Below are 27085 nucleotides of genomic sequence, written 5' to 3'. Positions count from 1 at the left end.
GGGGTTTCTTAAGTTTGTACAAAGTTTATACCTACAATATAAACAAGAAAACAAAATTTTAGGGTGGATTGGTCAGGTGAGACATGGTGCAGTTGGTAGTGATGGATTCAATCCCATTTGATGCTCGATAAAATTTTTAGTTTTTAAGTATCTTTAATTTTGTTACATACATTTTGGGAAATACTAGAAATTGAATGAACAAATGTTCAATTTGTAATATATATATATATATATAATGACATTGGCATTGCATGAAAATTTTAAGATAAATTTTGCTTTACAATTTAAAACCAAACAGAAAAAAAAACAGAAACAATAAAATTTTCAACTGAATTATTGTTTCTCTTCACTAAACATTTGCTGGCTGCATATCTATATTTTTATAATAATTGAAAATATATGGCAAATTTCGGAGTTGTCAAATACTATATTCTGTTTTTTTTTTCTATTTGCACAGTAAAGAGTTTATAACGTACATACATACATACTTTTGTTAACATTATATAATGCAGTTGATAAAGATATCAATTCTCATGCATGGATTAGATAAGAATGTTTTTATTTTTGAATTTAACAACACTAAACGGATGCAGTGGAGGCCAGTGTTTGCCAAGCTTTAATATGCTCTGGCCAGCAGCATGCAGGGGATAAAAAAAAACACATTTCAACAACCACATAGTATGTATGGTGACCGCCACAGAGTGAGCATTTTCAATGACAAAAGGAACAAGAGAAAGAATCTCTCTTTTGATTATGAAGGACAGTGCCGGCCCTGGAGTAGAACAAGAGGAGCGGTCATTCTCAATGCTACATCGGGAGTATGCGGGAGGAGCTCCAGTTGCAGTGCAATATAAAATTTTGAGAGATGCGGAAGCGGTGTAAGCCATCACTACCTTGATCAAGGGCCAGAGGCCGCACTCAAGAAGGAGTATATTTTATTGTTATTTTATTCATTGCCCAGTGGGCTTTATAGACAATTGGGTTTGAACGAGGGTCACCAGGATGCATTTAGTGTTGTCAAAAGTGATGAAACTAAGTTTCATAGCTAACCAACATGAGTAAGCCATTAGGGGTACTGAAGTTAAAGTAAGATTTTAGAGACATTGTAAATTTAGAAAATTTTATAGCCTTAAAAATTGTAATGGATTTCCCAGCATAAACAAATCGATTGTGACAATTAACAGTTGGATCTACAATTTAGCCATTTTACAATTATTACGTCAGTCAATATAATAAACACAGTATATATTTGACTGGCACAATAATTGCAGATCCGACTCTGTTAATTGTCATGGTCGAAATGTCTGAGCTGCACCTTTCCGAGTCAAGAATATTTGGTACGTGAGACTGTACGGTATACTGCTGATCCTACACAACCATTGGGGTCTATCTTAGAGGCACCTGTGGGAATGTGTAGTCAATCCTGCCATTTTCAATTTTTATATTAAACTAGCTGTCGCCCGCGACTCCGTCTGCGTAGAAGTATGAAAAATAGTTTACGTCCTATTCTCAGACCTACCAAATATACACAAAAAAATTCATACAAACCCGTCAAGCCGTTTCAGAGGTGTTTGGTCACAAACCATGACTCAAGGATAACATTTGGGGAATAGATAAAAAAACTCACTTTGCTTCAAATATGGGATTCATGTTAGTGATATATCACTACCTATATATAAAGGGGGAAAAGGAGCCATCTCTCATATGCAACCAATACAACATAAGATAGACTTAAATTTAATCAGAACTAGGTGAAATGTTTCGAATCAAAACCAAAAAATGAGGAATACATAAAAACGTATAGTACAATTGAAAAATTTACTAAAACTAAAACAACTTTTTTAAAGATCTAATTATTCGAGTTATTTCGAATACATTGTCTAAATGACATGTCGCATTAAATGCAATCATTGCGTGATGTAATAGTAAGAAAATATTAGAATGTAATTAAATGACAGTGTAAATAATGAGCTACTTACCGATAGGGCAAAGACGTGGTGTCGTTCACAACGCATGGTTCCAAACAAACAAATAAAATCACAAAAACTATTCACACAAACAACACCACACCATCTATCGATCAAAAATAACGCACCATAACACCAATGAAATCTCAAATTTACACGACGTACACAAATAAACACCTTTGTCAACTTGCAAAACGATAGACGTCAAATCGAAATATTTTTCTTCGATCTAATAAGTTAAACACTGTATGCCTGTTGGGCGCTACAAATGCTGTGAATCAATCAAGCACTGCTATCTCTAAAGCAAAGAATGATCGCGTTTTACGTATTCTAGAGGAAAAATCGCCAAGTTATTTTTACACACGTATGCCTATCACAGTACAGTACCGAATACTATCGAAAACTGCTGGCTGGACTGTCTGCCCGAACCGAACCGTGACACCTAACCGAGAGCCGAAAGAAGCAAAGTTAAGCAAACACTCCTACCAACGTGACAGAACTCAGAAATTATGACAGTAGGAGTGTTACCGGCTTTGAAAAAAAAAATATTTGAGGACCAACAAACTTACACAAAAATCTACTATAGTCATAATAATGAAATTTTTTTTATTCGTCTTTTTTATTTTTATTTGACTGGATGACAAACGAGCAAGTGGGTCTCCTGATGGTAAGAGATCACCACCGCCCATAAACATCTACCACACCAGGGGTATTGCAGATGCGTTGCCAACCTACAGGCCTAAGATGGGATACCTCCAGTGCAAGTAATTTCACCGGCTGTCTTACTCTTTCTCTCTACGCCGAAACACAACAGTGCAAGAACTGCTGCTTCACGGCAGGATTAGCGAGCAAGATGGTGCTAGCAATCCGGGCAGACCTTGCACATGGTTCTACCACCTACAAAATGCATTTGACTATTTTGTTCATTTTAGAATTCAAAGCTCCTGAAAGCAGTTATGCTCATGCTATGCTACATACATCCCTATGTAGCATTAGCATAAGGTAGGCAATGTCACACCAAAGCAACGCCATTCCACTGCACGGATTAAAAATATTTTAGGAAAAGACATACTTATATACTTACTAATTTTGAAAAACCTTAAACAATCACAGTCGTTAAAATAAGCGAATTAAATTGTAAGTGAACTAAAATAATTTCCTTGCTCACCCGCGACCTTACGATAGCTAAGCTTATGCAAAATATGCGTGTTCATGCAGTTCCTCCACCTCCACACTGTAAGAACACACACAAATCACACAAACCCATCTATCACCACCACCACACTACACTGAAGCGTTTCGAGCTCAACCAGAGCTCATCTTCAGAGTGACACAACCGTACACCATGCTACCAGTTGTTAGACTACCAACTACAGCAGTTGTTGTCTAACAACTGGTAGCATGGTGTACGGTTGTGTCACTCTGAAGATGAGCTTATTTGAACTTATTTATAACTCCACATTTACACAATCGTGTTAGCCATTCGCGACAAACATTCAACGCAACATTCGTATGCGAAATGCCGTCGCAAACTACTGTTCACACATTCGCGAGGTGAATCATTTTGACATTTGCACACAAACATGAAGAACGTCCTCGAGAAAAGTCCTCGAATGGCGAACACGAACCGGAAGACGAAGCGTTGGCAGGCCTCCCACCAGGTGGACTGACGACATCGTGAGAGTAGCGGGAAACCGGTGGATGCAAGTGGCGAGTTGTCGTTCATAGTGGCGTTCTGAGGGGGAGGCCTTTGTCCAGCAGTGGACGTCTTCCGGCTGATGATGATGATGATGATGAAGAACGTGATAATGGCGGCATGCGGGCTGCATATATTGAGTTTATACAATTAATTCTTTCAATAAATGTTCGGCTCCATGGCGTAGCTAGCATGGGTGCCATCCGGGCGGATACTGTTGATGTCACCCCAATATCAAATGAAAAATCTTACTATGCAAGTAGGCACCTAACAAGTAGGTGCTTATTATTGTTACATATGCTAAATTTGGCCTACTCCTAAGGCCTACTCTATACAAAATAACTTATCAATCAGTGCATACATTTGAGGCCCAGATTTTTTGCCGCTCAGTATATTATATTAGTGTCATTTTTATAGGTGGCAGTACTGATATATTCACGGTCGGGTATCTCCCCTAAGTGGATGGTATACCTTGCGACTTTGGTCAAAGGCGTGTACACTACCTTGATTTAATACTTGCCGAAAACGACTATGTCCGTCACTCCTTTCACATAAGGTATATACGCAGGCTGTCTAGCTACATCAAGATGTTTGGGTCTACGTTTCCTTCTGGCCTGCCATTTATTCACCACATATCCGTTACGCTTTAGTACCTCTTGAACATGTCTCAACTCGTCCTAAACAAATTTGGGGTCACACAAATCAAATGCCCTATTTTGCAATGAATTCGCAACGGATTGGAGATGACTGGGATGGTGGTGAGACGATGCGTTCAGTGTGCGTCGGCTTCCTGTAGACGGTATGTGTCAAAGAACCATCCGCTCTCGCCATTACCTTCACATCAAGGAAAGCTAATTAATGCCCCTCTATCAACTCATAAGTAAAACTTATCTTTGTATGAATGAAATTGAGATAATAATATGCCAGAAACTGTTCCACTTCAGATTTCCCACCTTTCATACCGCAGAAAACTTCGTCGACATACCGCTCCACAATCTGACATTCCACGCTTGTAGATCTGTTACCGTCTCAAAATGTTCCATCCAGATATTGGCCATCACCGGTGTCATGGGACCACCCATAGCAACGCTATCAATCTGTAGATAGTGCTGTCCTCGATACAAAAAGTAACTCCCTTCTAAACAGTTTCTGAGCAGTACCATGTAGGACTCGGGCATGTCATTCTCACATAACTTCCCCCGAATTATCTCATAGCATTATCTAAGAGGAACATTGGTGACTACTGACTAGCGACGCCACATCAAAACTCACCATAACGTCTTTTGGTGCCAACTTAAGGTGCGACCAAACCGCTGCATAAAAAAGGATGACGGCACGGAATCACAGTGACGCACCGTATGCGCACCGTTTTTATCGCATGCTCTCCACACCGCTGCTTAAAATACGGAATCGCAGTGACGTGCCGTAAACGTCAGCAGGGCTACTACGAAAATCGAATCTCAAAGTTCGTATCGTACCGTCACTCGCTCTCGTATTAAATAGTATGTGTCAGAGGGACCGCACGACACGAACTTCGAGTTTCGAGTTTCGTAGTAGCCCTGCTGGTGCTGGTCTTTACCGAACAAAAGTCGTGACGTTAACGGCAGGTCACTTCGATTCCGCACTGTTTGCGTATTTTAAGCAGCAGTGTCGAAAGCAAAACAAAAATATAAAAAACGCCGCCAAAAAAGACAACTAAAAAGTAAAAAATAATTATGCACTACCTAGCTGTTGCACGCGACTTCATCTGCAAAGAATTCGTTTAACCCTATCCCGCGGGGACTATGCTGATTTCCCGCAAAATTAGCCTAAGTTAATGTAGTATAAGTACCTAGTAATATTTTTTATATCTAAGCGTCGTCGGTTTCGGGGGGTTAAAACTTTAAAAATACAACATATATGCAATTTAGTTTCCTGTTAACCTTAGCGGTCCCCCGACACCGACGACGCTTAGATAAAAAAAAATACTAGGTAGTTAAACTAAATTAACTTAGGATAATTTGGCGGGATATCAGCATAGTCCCCGCGGGATAGGGATACACAAATTCTTCGCAGATGAAGTCGCGGACAACAGCTATAATTATTTTTTACTTTTTGGTTGTCTTTTTTGGCGGCGTTTTTTTATTATTTTTGCTGACGTTTTTTTATGTCGGGGTTTTTTAAAATTTTTAGTTTTTTTTTAATTTTTAGTTTTTTTTATGTCATGTCTTTTAAACTGGTTTATTATTTTTTTAAAGTGTACTAGTGTGTTGGATACCCTGGCTGCAGCATCAGCTCATCTTGTTGCCACCATGATTGCATTGTATGTAGAATCAAATACTGATCAAAAGGAATCAAACACGACATATATGCTATTATTTTTTAAGAGTATACTGGTATGTTGGATATCCTGGCTGCTGCATCAGCTCATCATGTTGCCACCATTGTATTGTATGTAGAATCAAATACTGACCAAAAGGAATCAAACAAGACATATATGCTATGATTTTTTTAAGAGTATACTGGTATGCTGGATATCCTGGCTGCAGCATCAGCTCGCCATGTTGCCACCAATGCATTGTATGTAGAATCAAATACTGATCAAAACGAATCCAAACACGACATATGTGCTATTATTTTTTATAGTGTACTAGTGTGCTGGATATCCTGGCTGCAGCATCAGCCCATCCTGTTGCCACCATTACATTGTATGTAGAATCAAATACTGATCGAAACGAATCCAAACACGATATATCTGCTATGATTTTATCAAGAGTTTACCTACTAGTGCTCTGGATATCCTGGCTGCAGCATCAGGCCGAGAATTCCGAGTTAGAGTTATATAGCCGAGTACTGCCTTTTCGCAACGTAACGTTTGCCAACCTGTTTCATTTCGCAACTTTTCATTTCGCAAACTCTAAAACTGTAAATATTTCAGGATTTATTTTAGGGCCATCGTGTAGAACCCTTTAGGTTAGGTTAGGTTAGTTTTATAAAAATCCTGAAATATTTACAGTTTCAGAAATATTAAACAGTTAGGAAATGACAAGTTGCGAAATGAAACAGGTTGTCAAACGTTATTCGCCGAAACATTAGTAACCTTATATAAACCTAAACCTAAACCTTAAACCTTATATAGCATATATGGGTGTTTCAAATTTTAGGTCCCAATATGTTTGGAAGTAAAGTAAATACCCGTTATGCGTCTAAGATTCTTACCGCAGCGAACAAAAGAGCTGATGATCTTGAAACAGCTGAACCGATTTTGATAAAACATGTCTAAGAACCATCGCTAGAAAACCGGCTTTCAAATAAAATAAACCGCATTCAAATCGGTCCACCCGTTTGAGAGCTTCTGTGCCACAGACAGACATACATAGCGGTCAAACTTAAAACACCCCTCTTTTTGCGTCGGGGGTTAAAAAACGTGCGCGTACGATGAGTCACTGCGATTCCGTACCGTCGCCGTTTTACAAGCAGCGGTTTGGTCGCACCTTTAATGCTGCTGAGAATTTCCACAAAATGGGTGGTAGAACTGCCCCAAAAAAAAAAATATTAATGTTTATCCACGAAAATTACACGATTTACTACCATGGGAAGTTTAGTTAATTTTGCTAGCAACATTTTGAAAGACAGTTATAATGTTGGTACACCTGCTTTCAAATCTGCAGGGCTACTACGAAAATCGTAGTTCGTATCGTACCGTCCCTCTCACTCTAGTATTGAATAGCATAAGTGTCAGAGGGACCGCACGACACGAACTTTGAGTATCGTAGTAGCCCTGCTGGCTCTCGTATGAAATAATATTAGCGTTATTAGCGTCAGAGGGTACTACGAAACTCTTCACTCGAAGTTCGTGTCGTGCGGTCCCTCTGACACTTATACTATTTAATACGAGAGCGAGAGGGACGCTACGATACGAACTTCGTGTTTCGTAGTAGCCCTGCAGCTGGACGGTACGATACGAACTTCGAGTTTTGTAGTAGCCCTACTGCAGGGCTACTCCGAAACTCGAAACTCGAAGTTCGTGTCATGCGGTCCCTCTCGCTCTCGTATCAAACAGTGTAAGTGTCAGAGGGACCGCACGACACGAACTTCGAGTTTCGGAGTAGCCCAGCTGGTTTTGTTGTAATTGCGAATGAATGGGTGTACAGTTAGAGGCCTGGCAGCGGTAGGATTATCGGTATGTTTAGAACGGGAGCCACCGTAATATTTTCTTTTTAACGTTGTTGATGTGATGTCCAATAAATTTGTCGTATTATTGCTTCCATCGATATTTTCAACTTTTAAGGCGTATATATAAAAAATAAAATAAAAATAAATAAATATCACGGATAAAAAAGATACCCATGCAATAAAAGAAAAACAAAGATTTATCTTTATTTAAAACTATAATTAGATGGAGTTCTTATTACAATAGACATTTAAATACAGCGTTACAAATGTGGTCTTAATAGTAAAGAGTCATAGGCAGATGTATTTAATTTAAAAACTGTTTTTTTATGGTTACTTTACTTCCGAAATATTGACTATCTACGTATAAACAATTTTAACTAAGTATTCAAGTAGTAAATCCACGTGAAAATGTGGCAGAAGCCAAAGAGATCAACAGTTTCTTTTTTCAGCACAGCACTACACTGTTATGCCAATGTCAATATACACAAAATAATTCACTCTTCTTTGTATGTACTTTAAAGTCATACAAATCATAAAATAAAAACGGCAAGCCGCACTGTACAGGTTATATTATATTATTTGTCAAATAAATAATACGAATAATATCAGTCATTGAATCACTTGGCATCAAACCTTCATTCGCTTCTTCAAGCACCAAAATCAAAATTATCAGTCAATCTTACATTTTATTTAGCAGTAGTATGCTGCCAGGTAAACTGAATGGTCCAAGCCGAGACCTGATATCAACCGCTCTCACGGCAAAGTAGTATTTGTAGCCAGCCATGAATTGCGTCAACGTGCAAGCCATCGGCAGAGGTAGAGCTTTCACATCTCCGATTTTCTTCCACAGCGCTGTATTAGGCGGAGATGCGGTCTCCTGGTAAGCATAGAGTTGGTAACTAGCTATTTCCTCATAGCTGTCCTCCTGGTATCCTTCTATTTTCCACGAGATTACAATGCCGTTTTCTACTTTAGCTAGTTTTAGGTCGGGTGCAGGCGGCAACGCTTTCCAATTAGGTGGTTGGTATTGCTTCATGCAATCTGGTAGTGGCGCCGGATGCCTCATGCCCTGTGGTCTTTGCAGTCGCATGTTTTGCGGCATTCGCACCATGTGCGGTGGTGGACACCTTGGTCTCGGACCTGGAAATGGAACAAACATTTATATGACGCTTAGTTAAGAGTAAGAAAATCGTCAACATGAAGCATTAAAAATTATGTATGACTAATTTTAGTACTTACCTTGAGAAGGAACTGTTTTAAGCATGATGGTTTGTCCTGCTCTGACATTCTGACCCTGCGGTCCACTGATAGGTATGTAAACTTTTCTCGGACTGTTGACAATTGCACCTCTAGGTTGCGCTAACAGGTTTTGAGAGGGGACAAGTCTGACCGGCGGCACCAGAGGGGTCATCGCTCTGTTCACTACCTTCGCTGGGGGCTCGTCGTCTGTCAAGTCTACTGTAACAGACTGGATTCTGTTATGCGTCCGCTTTTCTCCTTTCTGAACGGGTGCCGCATTTTTAACACCATTGGGTAAAGGACTCGTTATTTTTCCTGTATTAGGTTGTTGCGCGGTGGGAGATTTGAGTGTAGGGTTATTGGCGGGGACTAGTCTTGGTACTGGAATTTGAGGGGCTTGTGGTTTTTGGGGACGAGGACTTTGTACAACAGGATTACGCAGTTGCTTGTTAACTGGAGCATTGCCTGGTAGACCGATGCCTTTCCTTCGTTGTACCACTTTATCAGTCATCAACACCTGCATTCCCACAGACCTCGTAATTTTCAGTGGAACTATAGAATCGACTCCCTTCTTCTGATCTTCTTGAATAGATTTCAACACCACTTGGAGATCTCTATTTTGTTTCGTCAACATCTTGGCTTTCTTATTATATTCATCTATGTTTTGAGTAAGGGTTTTGAGTTTTGATTTAACTTCGCTTAAACTACTTCGATCTATGACGCTTTCGACTATCTTTAAAATACAAAACTCTTCGAGTTCTTCTCTCGTCATTTCTGATAAGTTCTTTTTGCAGGTCTTAAGGAATTTCTCATGCAAAAGTGGCATCGCATTTTCTCTTTCAGGACTTAATTCTTTTACTTTTTCACTAATTTCGGGTGCCCTTATTGATTCTATCGCTTCTTTCTCGGGAAGTGCGGCTTCTGAAACGTAATATTAAAAAGATTGAGATAAGCTCAGATATGGTGTATTTTACAAATGTTACACATGCACATGCAGATAACATTATTAATTGGCACCCGATGGACGATTCGGTTATCTCTATCCCGCGGGAACTTTGCAATTTTCTGGGATAAAAACTATCCTATGTCCCTCCCCGGGACTCAAACTATCTGTATACCGAATTTCATCAAAATCGGTTCTTCGCTTTAGACGTGATGAAGTAACAAACAAACAGACTTATAAACTTTCACATTTATAATTTTACTAGCTTTTACCCGCGGCTTCGCACGCGTAAACTATTCGGTGTGGTAGCTGCAATTAAAATTTTCGGGATTTTACAAAATTCCCCTGGAAATTTCCAAAATTTATATCGTGGTCTTCATTGAGGTTGTGTTCTGAATAACTGTACAAAATTCAAGACTCTAAACCCAGTGCTGAAGTTTCAAAAATTTTCCTTATCCAAATTCAAATGCAAAATTCAAATTCAAATCATTTATTCAGTAAATAGGCCGCAATGGGCACTTTTACATGTCATTTTTATACTACCAGCGCTTTCGGAAAGACCATCATTGCCAAGAAGAATGCGCCGCAAGAAACTTGGCAGAAAGTCATTTTTTCAAAATAAATAATTACAAATAAAATACTTAAAAAGTACAGTATACAATTAAAGAAAAAATACGAAATAATAATAATAATAATACAGGGATGTATGGGGTCCCTTAGTTACAAAACTATACCGTGGGAATATCGGGATAAAAAGTAGCGTACTTATGTGTTATTCCAGACATACGGCTACCTACATCCAAATTTAATGCCTCTAAGTCTAGCGGTTGTTATTTCGACATTTTATTCCTAGGTATCCCGTGGTAATATCGGGTCAAAAAGTCGTCTATGTGTTTTTCTAGACATCCAGCTTCCTACATACCAAATTTCATGACTCTAAGCTCAGCGGTTAATATTTCAAGATTTTATCCCTATCCCGGGGGAATATCGGGGTAAAAAATAGATTATGTGTTATTCCAGAGGTCCAGCTACCTACATACCAAATTTCATGGCTCTAAGCCCATTGGTTGTTATTTCGAGATTTTATCCCTAGGTATCCCGTAGAAATATCGGGTCAAAAAGTCGCTTATGTGTTATTCCAGACGTCTAGCTACCTACATACCAAATTTCATAACTCTAAGCCCAGCAAATATTATTTCAAGATTTTATCCCTATCCCGTGGGAATATCGGGATAAAAATTAGCCTGTGTGTTATTCCAGATGTCCAGCTACCTACATACCAAAATTCATGGCTCTAAACCCAGTGGTTGTTATTTCGAGATTTTATCCCTAAGTATCCCGTGGGAATATCGAGTCAAAAAATCCCTTACGTGTTATTCCAGACGTCCAGTTACCTACATACCAAATTTCATGACTCTAAGCCCAGTGGTTATTATTTCAAGATTTTATCCCTATCCCGGGGGAATATCTGGATAAAAAGTAGCCTATGTGTTATTCCAGAGGTCCAGCTACCTACATACTAAATTCCATGGCTCTAAGCCCTGCTGTTGTTATTTCAAGATTTTATCCCTAGGTATCCCGTGGGAATATCGGCTCAAAAAGTCACCTATCTGTTATTCCAAACGTCCAACTACCTACATACCAAATTTCATGACTCTAAGCCTAGAGGTTGTTATTTCGAGATTTTATCCCTATCCCGTGGGAATACCGGGATAAAAAGTATCCTATGTTTTAATCCAGGTTATAAACTAACTTTTCGCCAAATTTCATCCAAATCCGTCCAGCCGTTTCAGCGTGAAAAAGTAACAAACATACTCACTCACTCACTCACATACTCACTCACTCACTCACAAACTTTCACATTTATAATATTAGTAGGATTAGTGGGACTTACCTATTTCAGTGGTAGATTTAGTTTCTAATTCGACATTTTCTTCAACAAGTTGCATTTTTTCCACCGGGCTTTTGGGTTTTGGCTCTTCCTTGTTATCTTTTTCTGCTTCCTTGGTTGGTTCAGTCTTCATCTCATTACCAGATGCATCTTCGTCTATCAGCATCACGTCATCGTCATCTTCAATGCTAATGCATTTATTATTCGCACTTGTTTCTTTTGGTTCATCTTCCTCATCTGATAAAATATCTAATGTATTTGATAATTTCAAAACTGGTGGTATCGTAGGAGCTTCAGCAGTTTTTTTATTAATATTTTCTTCTGCTTTCGTTTCCGTTGGATCTTTGGGTACGTTTTCATCCAAGTCAATTATCTCATCAGGCTTTGTTTTGTCATCATCACTAACAGATACCGTTTTATTATCACCCTCAATAACTTTAGAGGACTCTGATACTGTTGGTATTACGGATTCACTTTCTCGTTCCTTATCATCGTCTAAATTAAATATAACATCGTCAGAGCAGTCTTTAATCAAATTTACTGATTCATCTTTCTGTATAGATATAGGTTCATCTACATCAAAAGTATTGCTAGAATTTTTATTTACATCAGAAACACTACGGTTTGATTCTTCAGCATTGGCTTCTAACTCAACTTCGGCGTTATCTGCAATCTCATCGACATCAAATAAATCCGGTTTTATTGTAGAGTCAATATTTTTAGCTTCTTTCATTTCAATATCAATCATTGCTCGTTCTTCTTCTTCTAATTCTTTTTCAACACACTCCAGTATATCATTACTTCTATTTTCAATATTTAGTTTTATTAAGTCTTGGTTTTCATCATTCACATCCGTTTCCATTTTATCTTTCTCCGCAGATTCAGGAATATTTTGTTCCGTTTTAATTATTTCACAATTTGTTTCCGGATTTGAAACATCCTCTTTCTTCACGTCTTTGTTACTCTTTCCTGTAATATCACTTACACTACCGTCTTTCTTTTCTTTATCGTACGTACTGTTCACAGAGATATCAATGTTCGGCATCACATCGACACCTTCTTTCTGTTCCTCAATATTTACGGCTTCAACTGGAACAGAAACCTTTTCTTTCTCTTCGACAGTACTATTTACAAGATTTACTTCTGTTGCCGGATTTGTTTTTGCAGTTTTGCCGTCTTCATGATCATCAACTAAATTCGGAATTTCATCCTCATTACAATTCGAGTAGTGAGCGTTGGTGCCATTTTCATCTTTATCAACAGTTATATTTGTACTCACGTTTTTACTTTTTACTTCAGTGTCTACTCTGTCATTGTTTTCCTTTTCCATGGCAACACTTTCAGTAGCACCTGTCATATTGCTCAAAGCACAATCGTCAACATTCAGTTTAATTTCTGTGGCAACAGTGTTTTCCGTTTCCATAGTAAGTCTTTCTGTTGTACCGGCAATACTAGTGACTATCATGCTTTCATCAGTTGATCCAGCTTCTTTATTATTATTAACAACCACACTATTTTCTTTTTCAGTGGTGGCATTTTTATTTGCATCTGGCATTCTGATATCAGCAGTACTTTCATGATTAGAATCTGTTAACGCACTATCATTGACATTATCATTTTTTTCACTCTCAATTGGTACACTTTCACTTATATCATCACTAGTGTCGGCATTATTCACTTCAGTTTTAATTATGGTATCGTTAGTATGTTCTGTTTCTTCGTTAACCAAGTCAGTAGACGTGTTTTCATTTATTTTAATAGTTTCTTCGACAGATTCATTACTTCTGCTATCATCTTTTCCATTTAAAGTATCTACCGCTTGGTTCAATTTATTATCAGTCACATGTGAAGTTTCAATAACAGCATCATCAGGTTTTGCTAGTTCTAATTGAAGTTCTGCGGTTTTTACTACATTTTGTTTAACTTGCTCTATTTTTTTATTGCTATCACTAGTTACATTTTCCTCATTAGGTATGTCACTATTAGCAACATCGCCATTTGCCACAGCAGAATGAACATCCAATGTGAATTTTTCTAGGTTGTCTTCATTAAGTGACATCTTTGCTTTTACGTCTACAGCAGTTTCAGTATTTAAAATTAATTGCATTGTTCACTTTTTCATGTCAGCAACGATGGAGTACACCCTGAAAGTAAAATAAAAATATGTTAAGTAACTATAATGATAGATAATTAAAAATCCTATTAGGCTGTCATGATTTCAGCTAACCAAATTGGCATAAACAGATTTAACGGAAATTTCTACTATTCTAATTATTTTTCACTCCAGGGAAATTAGGTAATAAATAATATGTTAACTTTCTGCGTTATTTACTGTTTAAAATTCGCTTCAAAAAGATTTCACTTCACTTATAAAAAAAATCAGTAAAACGTAATCATAACATGGCTAAAGTTTTCATAATGCGATTGATTCATCATCCCAGCCTATATACGTCCCACTGCTGGGCACAGGCCTCCTCTCAGAACAAGAGGGCTTGGGCCATAGTTCCCACGCGGGCCCAGTGCGGATTGGGAACTTCACACACACCATAGAATTGCTTCGCAGGTTTGTGCAGGTTTCCTCACGATGTTTTCCTTCACCGCAAAGCTCGTGGTAAATTTCAAATGTAATTCCGCACATGAATTTCGAAAAACTCAGAGGTGCGAGCCGGGGTTTGAACCCACGACCCTCTGCTTGAGAGGCGATAGGTCAAACCACTAGGCCACCACGGCTTGCGATTGATTATTTAACTTCTTTCTGCTTTAGGAGTATTTGTAACCTTGCAGCACTTTGCATTTGTGAAACGTCCTAGTTTAGGACCTAGACGAAACTTTGGGGCCATGGCATGGAGGACAAGCGCGCTCTATCTCTACAATAATTCATTCAGCGCGTCTTATAAAGGCCTCCCGTCACCACAGAATAGATAATAGTACAAGAACAGAAGGTTCTCTCTTTTGATGTTGACGAAATCCGCCATTTTATATGCCTGCGTAATTTTTATTAGACAAATCACCACGCACCACCAAGCAACATTGAACTGGTGCTGCGCGCGAAGGTAGTTATTCTTCAGCACCAACCAACGCTTTGGTTTAGAATAGGGTTGCAAAGCAATAAAAAATAATACTCACAGATAACTTAAGAGTATTATTACAATTACTTACAACCAACCAACTACATAATATTGCCCTGTCCAGTTAATATACAAAAATACCTACACTTAAGTAAGTTTTTGTAAAAAAACCTTATATTTTAATGTAAACTTCTTTGTGTAAATGGTAACTCGATACTTTATTATTGCATTGTTATCGTATATACGTTTACACACCAAATTTCAGCTCAGTCGGATACCGGAAAGTGACGCCAATTTAACTTGCAAGATTTGATTATGTACAGGCAGCTAACTGAATAAAAACTTGTGAAAAAAGCCAGCTTCAATGCAATATTTTTTGCATTCATCGTGAACCAGTTTCAGAAAAATCACACAAGTACGTAACGTTACGCGGCGCGACTAGTTCGAGCAAGAGCCTGCGAGCGTGCTTACCGGGCGGCGCGCATAACCCTACTGAGTTACGCCACGCCGGCGTGGTGTTTTTTGATACTTACAGAATCGCACATATATCGCGGAGTGCGCTGCGCCTGCCGTCACTAAAGAAATGGCCAATATTTCGCTCAGCAAATAAGTATTGCCATAATATGATAGGTCCCGCCTAAATAACGATGATTTGGACAGATTTTATATCTTTAGTTAAAAAAATATTAACCTGCGACGTTATTCTAAGATTTACGATTAAACGGCAGGGGGTAATGAGTTTTTTTACTGTTTTTCATTTGAGCAAATGACAAATGCACAGATAGTAATAGTACGCATGTTATTTGAAAAGACTCGTAAAAGCTAGTTTTATATGTATCTCAAATCATATACTTATCACGGCCCATAGAAATTTAGGGTGGTATACCTTTACTTGCCCGAATTTCATGTGCTATAATATTCAACCGTTATAATATTGTTTCTTATAAATTCATTTTCACTACTCATTGTTTACCATATTAATCAAATGACAGAATCTTTGGTTCTTATAATATTAATTTCAATAATTTCATTTTTCATAATCATTGTAAGCCATAAGTATCACATGCCATAATATCATTTGCCATCCATGTAAATGGTGAGTATCGACACTATATACTGATAAATCCCATACGTCAAACAAGCCTTTGAATTAGGTAAATTTTAATCACAAAGATTAGGTTAGGTAAGAATTGCGACATTTGATTTGTGCGAGCGAGCAAGACGGTTCGTAGCAGAAGCGACTCGGATAGGTTAGGTTCCGAAGGCTAAGGCGGGAGCTACGCTCCGCTTCGCTCCCGCCTTAGCCTTCTATGTTAGGTATTTTTTTATAGCAGCCCAAATAATAAAGATAATAGATAGATTAGTAATAGAAAAAAGCAATTTTAATCAATCATAATCAAAATAAACACAATGGCGTTTGAATATTCTATTAAATAATATTATTGCATTTATAAAATGGAAAAAATACGTATTGCAATCGTATCATTATGGCATCTAATTTTCGCGAAAATAAGAATATATCAAATAAATTTGCTAGTAAACGAAACATTCGGGAAAATGAAGTTTCTGGCATATGAACTTCGGGCAAATGAAATTATGGCATATAACTTTCGGGGAAACAATAGATAACCATTTAGGGTTTCTTAGAATGGTTTGGAAATTTACTTAGAGGAGTTGCTTAGGATAGGAGTCACTCAGAGACTCGGTGAAATGCAGTGACATGAGCACCGCATGAACAGAAATATATTTTTCTCCAATATGCTTCGAAATGTGCACCTAACAGTCGTAAACGGGTCTCCTTCGTAACCCATAATATCGTTTGTCCTTAACTCAAATGCCAAAACTTTTGCCATAAACACTTGACATATCATACTTTTAATAATATAGATCATTTGCCATAATGATCTTATGTTCTAATAATCATAAGCCATAATATCACATTTCCTAATACTCTAAATCACTAATATGTTTTGTACTAATATAGTAAGACATAAAACTTAAAAGTAATAATATTAAAATCCATAATATTATATATGCCATAACATAACAGAGCACTTGTTGGCAAACAGCGACTTGCCAGAAATGTAGATTAGGTGAGAAGTGAGACCGTAACAGTGAGGAACCGGTCGGTACCAGAAAAGTAACTTATGTTAGGTAAGAACTGCGACCCTACACGAACCGCAACCCGAAAAGTAAGTTAGGTTAGGTTAGAACTGCCACCTCAAGAGAAACGAACCTCAGCTAGAATAGTAGGTTAGGTTAGAATTGCGACTCAATATTAGGCCAAAAAATATTAAGTAATTTACATTATGGCAAATGATATTACGGCAAAAGATCATTATGACACAAGTTGTTATGGATTTTGATATTAGTGCAAATAAGCATTAGGATATTCAATATTAGGACAAATATTATGGCAAAAGATCATTATGACAAAAGTTGTTATGGATTTTGAAATTAGGACAAAAGATATTATGGATTCCAATATAGACCCGTCACAAACAGTACACGAAGTTCTTCCTTATGCTGTCACAAATAAAAAAAAAACTTCCAAATGGAAATTGTATGACATTCCTTTACAATACAGTTTTTTACTTTTTAAATTCACGTTTTGACTACGGTAAATTAATCTAAACAGCTTAACGATCAAATTTCTTCTACCTTTTTTTCTTTTTAAGTCCTAGCCTAAGCTCTAATTTAGGAAGAAACAGCGTCTAAAAATGTCTCGAACAGTGTCACTGTTTTTTTTTTTAATATTTCGAGTTCAAGCTCAATGAAACCGAAAAACTGGTAACAAAAGAAAATGGCGGAATTAACTAAAAAGCGTTCAGTTAGCACTTCAAACCGTAATTTAGTGATACAAAGCTTCATTTGCATTAAACTTTATGCTTTTTTAATGATATAATTCATTTTTTTTTAATTATTTTACTATTTGGAACTGGGCTAATTGGTGTCAAGTGTCCCATGATATTTATTTATTACTAGCGTTTACCCGCGGCTTCGCACGCGCAAATCATTAGATACAGCAGTTGAATTGAAATTCCGGGATTTTATTAAATTCTCGTGAGGATTCCCTAAAATTACATCGTGGTTTTCATTGACGTTATATTATAACAACAATGCCAAATTTCATGACTAAGCCCAGCGGTATTAGGTAGAGATTTTATCCCTATCCCGTGGGAATATCGGGATAAAAAAGTAGCCTATGTGTTATTCCAGACGTCCAGCAACCTACATACCAAATTTCATGACTTTGAGCCCAGCGATTGTTATTTCAAGAATTTATCCCTATCACGTGGGAATATCGGGATAAAAAGTATCCTTTGTTTAAATCCAGGTTATAAACTAACTTTTTGCCAAATTTCATCCAAATCCATCCAGCCGTTTCAGCGTGAAGAAGTAACAAACATACTCACTCAATCACAAACTTTCACATTTATAATATTAGTAGGAAGTAGGATTATTTCTAATGAAATGGCATTAATGGTGGTTTTCCACCGGCGAGGCGAGACGAGAATTGAAATTTGTATGCATTCTCGCGCGCCCACCGCGAGCCGCCGCGATTTTTTTTCCTGCTACCGATTTGTAGCCAGAATCATCACTTCCGAATTTTTTACTTACTAATTTTATTTGTCATAAATTTTTACTACTATCAAATACTCGTAAGGTCATAATAGACAGTTATCAGATTATCGTAATTCATAATGTGGTCGCTAAGATATTTTGGTACTCATAATGCTGGTTTTCATATTTCTTTTATTCGTAATCATCAATTTCAATAAACTTGTTAATCATAACCTTTGCACATCGATACAGTTTTTTTACGTTAATTTAACGTTAATGCGATGTTGGAACTGGACTGAAAGTTTTTATATATTATTATCAATATAGAGGAAAAAGAAACGAACATTAATAAGCCGAGACGATGATATTGATGAAATTATTTACTTAAGTTGTGATTATCCTACTTTACTTGTGGCAGTTTTGTTCTGTAGTGGTCGCAGTTCTAAACTAACCTAACCTACATTACTGGCAGTAGTTTGGCAAGGGCAGCAGATCTAACCTAACCTACTTTACTGGTAGCCGTGTGGTTCTGAGGGGGTCGCAGTTTTAACTTAACCTAACCTAAATTTCTGACCTCTACTAAAACTTATAAGACGATTGTGGTTAAAATTTATTTAAAATTGATTTGCTGACGAATTGTTTTTTCTTTGTTACTTAAACCTTACACCTATTGTGGTTAAATAATGTCTGCAGTAATAACATCCAACAGATGGTGATTGCTTGGCCCATTGATGGCGTTGTCATCGAAATCTTATTTTATCACATTATTTTTTACCAAACGAAAGCAACGCAGGCCATATAAACTGTATGATAGTGAAGTTTATAGTTACAAATAAGTCTGCTTTAAAAATATACGATAATGGAGTATAAGTACAAAACAGTATGCTTAAAAAATGTATGCCAAAAAAAGGAGTATCTCTTAGTTATTTATGACAATTGCCATTATGGTTTTAAATGATTCGGAGTTAGGATCGGTATTCATAGTATTATGACAGAAAATTGTATTGGGGTTGAAAAATTATGCCAACTTTGGCGCACCCCATTATTTTATTCAGTTATTTTCTTAGCGTCTTTGTCTTACCGACCAATGAAGTGAAGTGAATTTATTTTTTTGCTTTTTTTTCCTCGCAATGTAATGAAAATCATTGTGTGTATCACATCACGGGCAGTAAGGGGATTACAAACTTGAGTCATTAAAAGCTTCTAATAGACTCTCGTTAGTAATCCCCTTCTTACGGCCCTTAATGTATTGTATGTATTGTATTAATTGTATCTTCAGTACTATCACAAAATAGATAATAGTACAAGTACAGAAGGTTCTGTTTTGATGTTGACGAAAGCCGCCATTTTATATGCCTACGTAATTTTTATTAGTAAAATCACCACGCACCACCAAACAACAATGAACTCTAGTGCTGCGCGCGAAGGTCGTTATTATCCAGCACCAACGCTTTGGTTTAGGATAGGGTTGTAAATCAATAAAAAAATAATACTCACATATAACTTAAGAGTAAATACGGACAAATACTTAGTTTTCTAGCATTTTTAAATTGACGCGCGTACGATCTCCGACGGTCACAAAATTGATAATTGTACAAGGTCGCGTGCCGAATGCGTCGTCGGCTGCCTCAAAGGTTTTGTACGCCCGCAGTGGGCATTGATAAATCGCGAATTACCTATCTGTTCTTTTGTCGCACTCGCACTTAATATGGTTTCGGACAGAATTGGGTTAGTTAGTGTAATCTTATGTTGCAATTAATTAATTTTTCATGAATTTCCAAAAAAAAAAACACGTTCAGGTAACATTATGTAGTTTCCATACTGTTTAGTGTGGCTATACATATACTGTTTCAGCGTACAATTTAAATATATACCTACTCCTCATCCCAAAAATCGAAACACCACGCTATTTCATTATAGATATTCTAATATCCTCACGAAAATCACACAGCTACACGTAGCGTTACGCGGTGCGACTAGTTCGACCGAGACTGCGAGCGTGCATGCCGGGCGGTGCTCATAGCCCTAGTGAGTGAACGCCGGCTGTTTTGATACTTACAGAATCGCACCTATATCGCGGAGTGCGCCGCGCCTGGCATTAGGTTAAACTTGTATTGATAGATGTAAGTGTGAATAAATAACTAGTAATTTGTAAGCGAATCGTGATTCGCGTACTTGATTTGTCGGTGACGCAGTTTTAAAACATGTCTACCGCTGTCGGTAAAAAAATCTAGGAATACGCAGCACAATATGAAAGCTAATCGCAGATAAATGATGTCAGTGCGAACTGAAATGTTATTGCAGAAATCTTAGTTTGGCTGGATAAATGAAAACGATAGGAACTCGTTATACACTACACAATGTTTTTTTAAGAAGGTAATAAAGTAATGTGGAGTATAAAATAAATATTATTAAATTCTAACCGGCGGAAAACTCATAAGCAAACCTCGTGAGCCTACTATCGCAGGAGTATTTCTTATTTGTGAATTAAAACCTTTTAATGGTCGTTATTGCGATAAATCGAAAACAAGCATCTATTGTAATATAATTAGTATTATGATTAGTGCACTAGTTCTAGTACTGTAGTAGTCAAATCTACTTTTTTATGTATGACATAAAATGAATTTAACATGAAATACCATTATGAAAACAATTTTTTCTTTTTTTAATTTACCATACAATACGCACAGTTCTTCTTATTCTTGTTTTTTGTTTTGGTTGTCTGTGATTAATCTTATTAATATTATCTTTGACTTCAAATAAAAAAAATTGTAACTTGACATTTATGTAAATTATGATGTTATACAATGCATAAAATAAATACTCTGAACTATAGCGCGGACAGATTTTTGTGAACTGTTTAATTGTAAAAGTTGATGTGTAGTTAAAGTGAGCAATTTAAACGATAATTGGGGCCGTCATTGAGATATTATTAAACAAATTTTTTTTTGTTAAAAACTATACAGCCGCTGAAAAAATATTCTTTTAAATAAAATGTTTTGGCATATTTTTTAATGTCCGAAACTTATTACGCATAACAGGTTTCGCATAATTTATTTACGCCGAATCTTAAATTTGCCGACATAATTTAGTTAGTTCGGCATAATTCTTTGAGCCGAATGATTATTTACCCGAATAATATTCAATTGAAAATGTGTATGCCTTGTAACCAAAATAAAAGTATAAAATTAAAAATATTTATTTACATAGTAAATAAAATATCTCAAAATATGAATGAAATAAAAGTACTTACTTTATATTTTTGAAAAAAGTAAGTGCGTAAAATTTATCAACTTGACCTAGCCATAATAAACCTAATTAATTAAGAGAAATAACAATTTTAATAGTAAATACACGAGACAAATACCGCACGCACACAATCTTAGCTTAATCTAAAATCAAACAAAGTACTTACATTATTCAATCAATTATTCGTTGAAGTAAAAAAAAAAGTTATCAAACATCACCAAAAGTAAATAATACCTACTTAAAAAATACAACTGAAATAAATATATTTTCGAAATACAAGTATTTTATTTTAAAATAGTATATTCATGTGGTGATGAGATGTTCGAAAAGTAGCCGGTCTTCATTAAGGAACTTCTTCCTTTAGTTTAGACGACCAATTAAATTTTTTTTTTTGAATAAAATTAATGCCGCTCCCGGCCTAGTACAAAATCCAAAGAAATACGTCATTTGACGAAAGAACTTACATAAATCCTTAGTAGAAACTCAATGCCGAACTGCCGAACTGAATTCCATAGTAGAAAAGACAATCAATGTAAACATTATTACGAAAGAACCGATCAACAATGCTTCCGATCCAAACGGTCATGCCTACTAAGTACAGAAGATTAAAAAAGCAAATGCCATTTTAGACCAACAATCAATCCTCGGAAAGAAAGACACCTGGCTTAGCATAGATACCAGTGGAAAATTACCAGAGAATATGCAAACCTAAAGCATAATGTTTTGTAATTAAAACAAAAAACGCTTAATTCCAATTCAATCGGAAAAGGAGGAGTTAGAGCCGAACTCAATACTCATAAATTGTAACATGAGCATCCGAAGACTAGAGATCAAAATTGGATTTAGTAGTAAAATCAACAATGAAATGACAGCAGTCGTTCGCTTCACACCAAGATGGCGGACTTCTAGCGCCGAATACCGGAATAAATTCCCCACGTTCATGATGTCAGCCGCTGAACGCCATATTTCTGCCAGAAACATAGCTGTCGCACTCTGCCGCGTCGCGGTGAGCGTTCGCTAGAGAGGGAGATGCGTAGCGACAAAGCGCTCAGTTGAAAATAAACACGAATGAGGTGAAGGTGGTATAAGGGGCTATCGAACGAAGTAGGAAGCCTGGCGGAACAGTGAACTCGGCAAATTTAGACGATTTTTGGGATAAGCCTTTTTGATTACAGAGGGTACTTTTAAACTGGATCCAATAATTCAGAATTTCTCAATAGGACTAAGAAGGCTACAACCACCAATGTTAAGTAATTTAAGTTTGGAATTCTTATAAAATCTGGCCCGTTTTATTTCTTAATAGTAAACAGATACAAAAATACAGTCGTAACAAATACCTCGAATCTGAATCAAGGTTATGTAACTTTGACACATGAAGTAGAAAAAAAAATAAAAAAAAAATGACAGTAAGCGAATAAATATTACTATAATGAAGATAAAAGATAACAATACAATCAACCGAAGGCAATTAACCGTTGAACTGAAAAAAAAAAACAATAACAAAAAAAAAACAAAAAATACATCTAAAAATAAAACTAATTATTAGTAAAAGTCAGTCTTATAGACAAAATAAAAAGAATAAAACCATCTAAAAACGGGATCAAATTAAATTATGCCTAATACCTACCTCAGATGCCCTCGAACAAGAGAAACAAGAAGATGGGGAGAGTGATAGAGAAGATTCTTGATAGCGCCAAACGAGCGTCCAGTAACGCGGTTGCTGGGGCACTGACAGTAAAGCAGAAAGAGAAGAAAATGGCCGCCGCGCCGGCCCAGTGGCGTCGTCCCTCGGTTCGTGGCAAAAACACGAACTGTTATCAACAGAGTAACCGAGCGCAGAGGCCGTCATATTACTTCATTTAAATCGCACCGCGGCGAGCAACAGAGAGCGCTACATACCAAGGCCGGAGAGAGGGAACGGCGCCACCAAACGGCGAGATATTGCCGAGTGGCGCGTTCTATCTTGACCGCGTACTCTATGTCATTTGTACGTACTTAAGTACATTCTATCGAAGCGGGGTCACATTACGCTTATTCGATGGTCTCATTCTCTTGCGTTCTACTTCTAGCGCGTCGCTTAAACTTCTTTATGACGGTGACGTCATCCGAATAAGTAATTAGCGGGATTATTTCTCAGTAATTTTCTGTGCAATTCCATTATTTAATTTATCGAGCAATATTTAAGTAGTAGAGTAGTTGACAGGTAGATATAAATCTAAAGTTTGACAGATATTTTTGTATTGAAATGTTAGTGGAGAAATTCTCCATAGCCACTTGAAACAGTTCCTCATACTTTTGTTGCCAAATCATCGCATACCTATTGCATGTAATTCAAAATGGCGGTCGGGTCGTCCGGGTCTGGCACTGGCTTATTGCGGGTAGCGACGTTGCCGGTCTTACGGTGAGCGTTGAACGTTGTCGGTCCGCATTGCCGAGTTGTTTGACATGTTGCCGAGGTCGCCCGAGCGCTTCCGAGTGGAGCCGAAGGGAGTTCTACGTCATTGACAAGCAGATAATATTGCTCTACTGGGGAAAACGAACGAATTTAAAGACTAGAAAAATAAGCTCATTTCGCTAGAATACCTTGTAAATATGCTAATGAACTGTTAATAATAATAACATGACCTGAGGTAGGTATATATCTAAACGACTAAGATAGCCAATACCACTTCTTAAAAAAACACGCCCTACCTACTTATTTCACTACCATCACCTGAAATTACAGAAGTAGAAGAGAAAGAATGTCCTTAACTTGCTTACTGTAATTTTTCATACGAATATTGACATAGTTTCGATTCGAATTGCAAACCGTCACTAGAAAGGAATAATTTTGTAACGCAAATGTAATTGCCTGAACCCTGAATCGAAAGAATAAAAAATATGGTTGAGAAATTGGGGATAACAATTATGTTTAAGTACTTTAAGTTCATACCATAGCAATATTTATAATAACAACATGGCACTGGCACCACTAGAAACGTCATCAGAAAACAGAGTTCAATGCTCCTCCCTTGATCGAATGAGTGCAGTGCGGTGCGAGCCACATGCCCAAAACGAATTTTATTTGACGACAGATTGACGTTAATAGGTTAAAGTTATGTATATAAGTACATAAAAAAATCAGTTTATGATCAAATTTAATCTGACATCAGATGAGAAGATTATGTACTGACTGGATTGTAAACAGCATTTTGCAGATCTTCAATTAATGTTACAAACGGGCTAATTTAACAAGGCCAAATAATAGTAACCGCTACCGCGGAACATCTTATTCAGTCTGCATCGAATATGACGATTGAGTACTTTATTTTCTTTCATATTCATATTAAAACTCGTGACCCTCAAACAGAAGTTCGTTTTCGAATACTCCAAGGAATAACAAAGTGGACCTAGGTATTAATTGTATAACATGAACGAACAGGCAGAATCAGTGCGCACGACTCCGCCATATGGCAAGACCGCAAGTGCGAAAGGGATAACCGGATTTCTCTCCTCGGCAGCGCACAACGTTTACATGTCAAAATGGCGGACGATGATATTTTTGCAAAAAGAATTAGGTAGGGTACACCGTGCAACTGCAAGTTCCAAAAATCGTCATCTACTTTCGTTTTAATTTTATCTAGTAGACAACACAACATATCTATTGCAGATGTTTCGTGTAGCTGGAGATTAGTTATCAAGGACCTTTGTTCATATTCTAAAATTGGATTATATTCATATCTATAAAAAAAAACTGCAAATAATAAATCCTAATGTAAGAATTAAGGGAGATTATTATAAGAAGCAGTGCATTGCATACACAACACACAGAAGGATAGAGAAGAGACACAAACGCCCAGAATAGTAGATAATGATTTAGATTATTTGAGATAAACACGTAGGAACAATGTTGGAATTTAGTAGACCGTGCATGCGCACAACTTCGAAAACGAAGATAACTGTGTCAGAGAAGCAAGAGCGAGTGCCAGACAGCCACTCTACTGCCAGTAGTTACGTTGCCAAACCAACCACAATCACGACTTTACTTGCCGTGCCATTATCTACAGCGCAGCGCACGGAACGGCAACAACGCTCGTTCGAAATGCCGATAACGCGACGCTGCCATTTGAGCCATTTCCCTTCTTGACAGTAATAGTATAGTATAGTATAGGGTTTTATAAACGTATTTTTTTACTAATATCAGAAGAAATATGGTCATAGTCGTAATTTGCATATTAAAAATTGTAAAAAAAGTCTACGGGGCATAATATTTTGAAAAGATCACGAGGTACATATTTCCAGGTGCTAATAAAAATAACAAAAAAAAAACAATTAATAATCATTTGGAGTTGTGACTACTGGTGAACCTAGAAAATGAGGCTTACCTGAAATGAAGAATTCCCGAATTTGTGGGTAGATGGTAGTCAGCTGGCATATCATAACATAACCTAAAAGGGATAATTAAAATAATTCAGCCACTTACCAACCTTCAAATTGTCTGTCTGGATCTCACGGTGACGCGATGACGCTCCAGAATTCTTCCAGGTGTAGAATAAATAGGCGTTGCGTCTGTGGCCGTGGCCACACGCAGCTAAAATACTCGAAGAAAAGGCGAGATCGTATCGTAATGTACGATAGACGTCTGGTTGCGGCGCTCACGGTGAGCGGGAATGGCCGCCATTTTGTTGAGCAGTAAGCCGCGAGTAAGAGCGAGACTGATACATCGCTATTCATGTTGTCGCACTGCTTTGAACGGCAGCTTTGATGATATTTAGTTACCTACTTACTTATTATTATTTGACAGCATCAGACTTCTCTTCTCTTCTACCAGTTCCCTTATTCTCGTATTTGTTTGTTTGTAAATGTGCCGTAGATTCATTCAACTGCTATTTTTAGACCTGTTTGACAGCTGCCGAGTTAGATTGGTTGCCTAGATGCCAGTTTTTGCTTTTGTTAAGAATTGGATATGTCATTCATTTGTTCTGTTTTTAAACTTTGAAATTTCGATCTTTGCTTACTTATGTTATAACTGGCTGATCTCACTGACACATCAATATGAGTTAATTAGGTAGGTATATCATGAACTCATGAGGAGGGGAAGAATCTTGTCAAAGTAACGTTATTTTTAGACGTTTTAGTATTCTTAGCAATTCTAAATACCTACGCTCTTTCGTATTTTTAAAACGATGATGCCGCGATGGATTTTGGATTTGCAGTAATCAGGTTATTGTTGATTATCAACATCAAATATTGAGTCATCTTGCAAATAATATCATTTACATAGCTTTTTAAGCATCGTAAAAGATTATCGACTATTTCACTGCTCAATATGTA

The 27085-nt window shown here is 37.1% G+C and overlaps 2 protein-coding genes across 6 annotated transcripts in view; both read right to left on the bottom strand.

The window, feature by feature from the left end:
• LOC141430167 (uncharacterized) overlaps nucleotides 1-2448 on the bottom strand; it is a 141993-nt gene extending 139545 nt beyond the window's left edge. For both annotated transcript variants that reach the window (XM_074090739.1, XM_074090740.1), the window contains exon 1: nucleotides 1980-2448. The gene's annotated coding sequence lies outside the window, so the exon portion shown is untranslated. The remainder of the gene's footprint in view (nucleotides 1-1979) is intronic.
• A 5549-nt stretch (nucleotides 2449-7997) lies between these two features.
• wde (Fibronectin-III type domain-containing protein windei) lies at nucleotides 7998-26666 on the bottom strand. 4 transcript variants are annotated; one of them, XM_074090737.1, is made up of 4 exons: nucleotides 26539-26666; nucleotides 11895-14035; nucleotides 9058-9978; nucleotides 7998-8958 (listed from the first exon to the last, which is right to left on the bottom strand). In XM_074090737.1, the coding sequence occupies exons 2-4, from the start codon at nucleotides 13996-13998 to the stop codon at nucleotides 8498-8500; spliced, it is 3486 nt and encodes a 1161-aa protein (XP_073946838.1). In that variant the 5' UTR covers nucleotides 13999-14035; nucleotides 26539-26666; the 3' UTR covers nucleotides 7998-8497. The 4 variants fall into 4 exon arrangements, with proteins under 4 accessions (XP_073946838.1, XP_073946836.1, XP_073946837.1 ...); XM_074090735.1 differs by lacking the exon at nucleotides 26539-26666 and adding an exon at nucleotides 26235-26431; XM_074090736.1 differs by lacking the exon at nucleotides 26539-26666 and adding an exon at nucleotides 26239-26431.
• Between the last annotated feature and the right edge of the window lie 419 nt (nucleotides 26667-27085).

Source organism: Choristoneura fumiferana, chromosome 8, assembly GCF_025370935.1.
Source record: "Choristoneura fumiferana chromosome 8, NRCan_CFum_1, whole genome shotgun sequence".
In the NCBI taxonomy this organism is placed as follows: domain Eukaryota; kingdom Metazoa; phylum Arthropoda; class Insecta; order Lepidoptera; family Tortricidae; genus Choristoneura; species Choristoneura fumiferana.
Note: the sequence above shows the minus strand (reverse complement) of the source record. Positions and strands in the feature narration are given on the sequence as shown.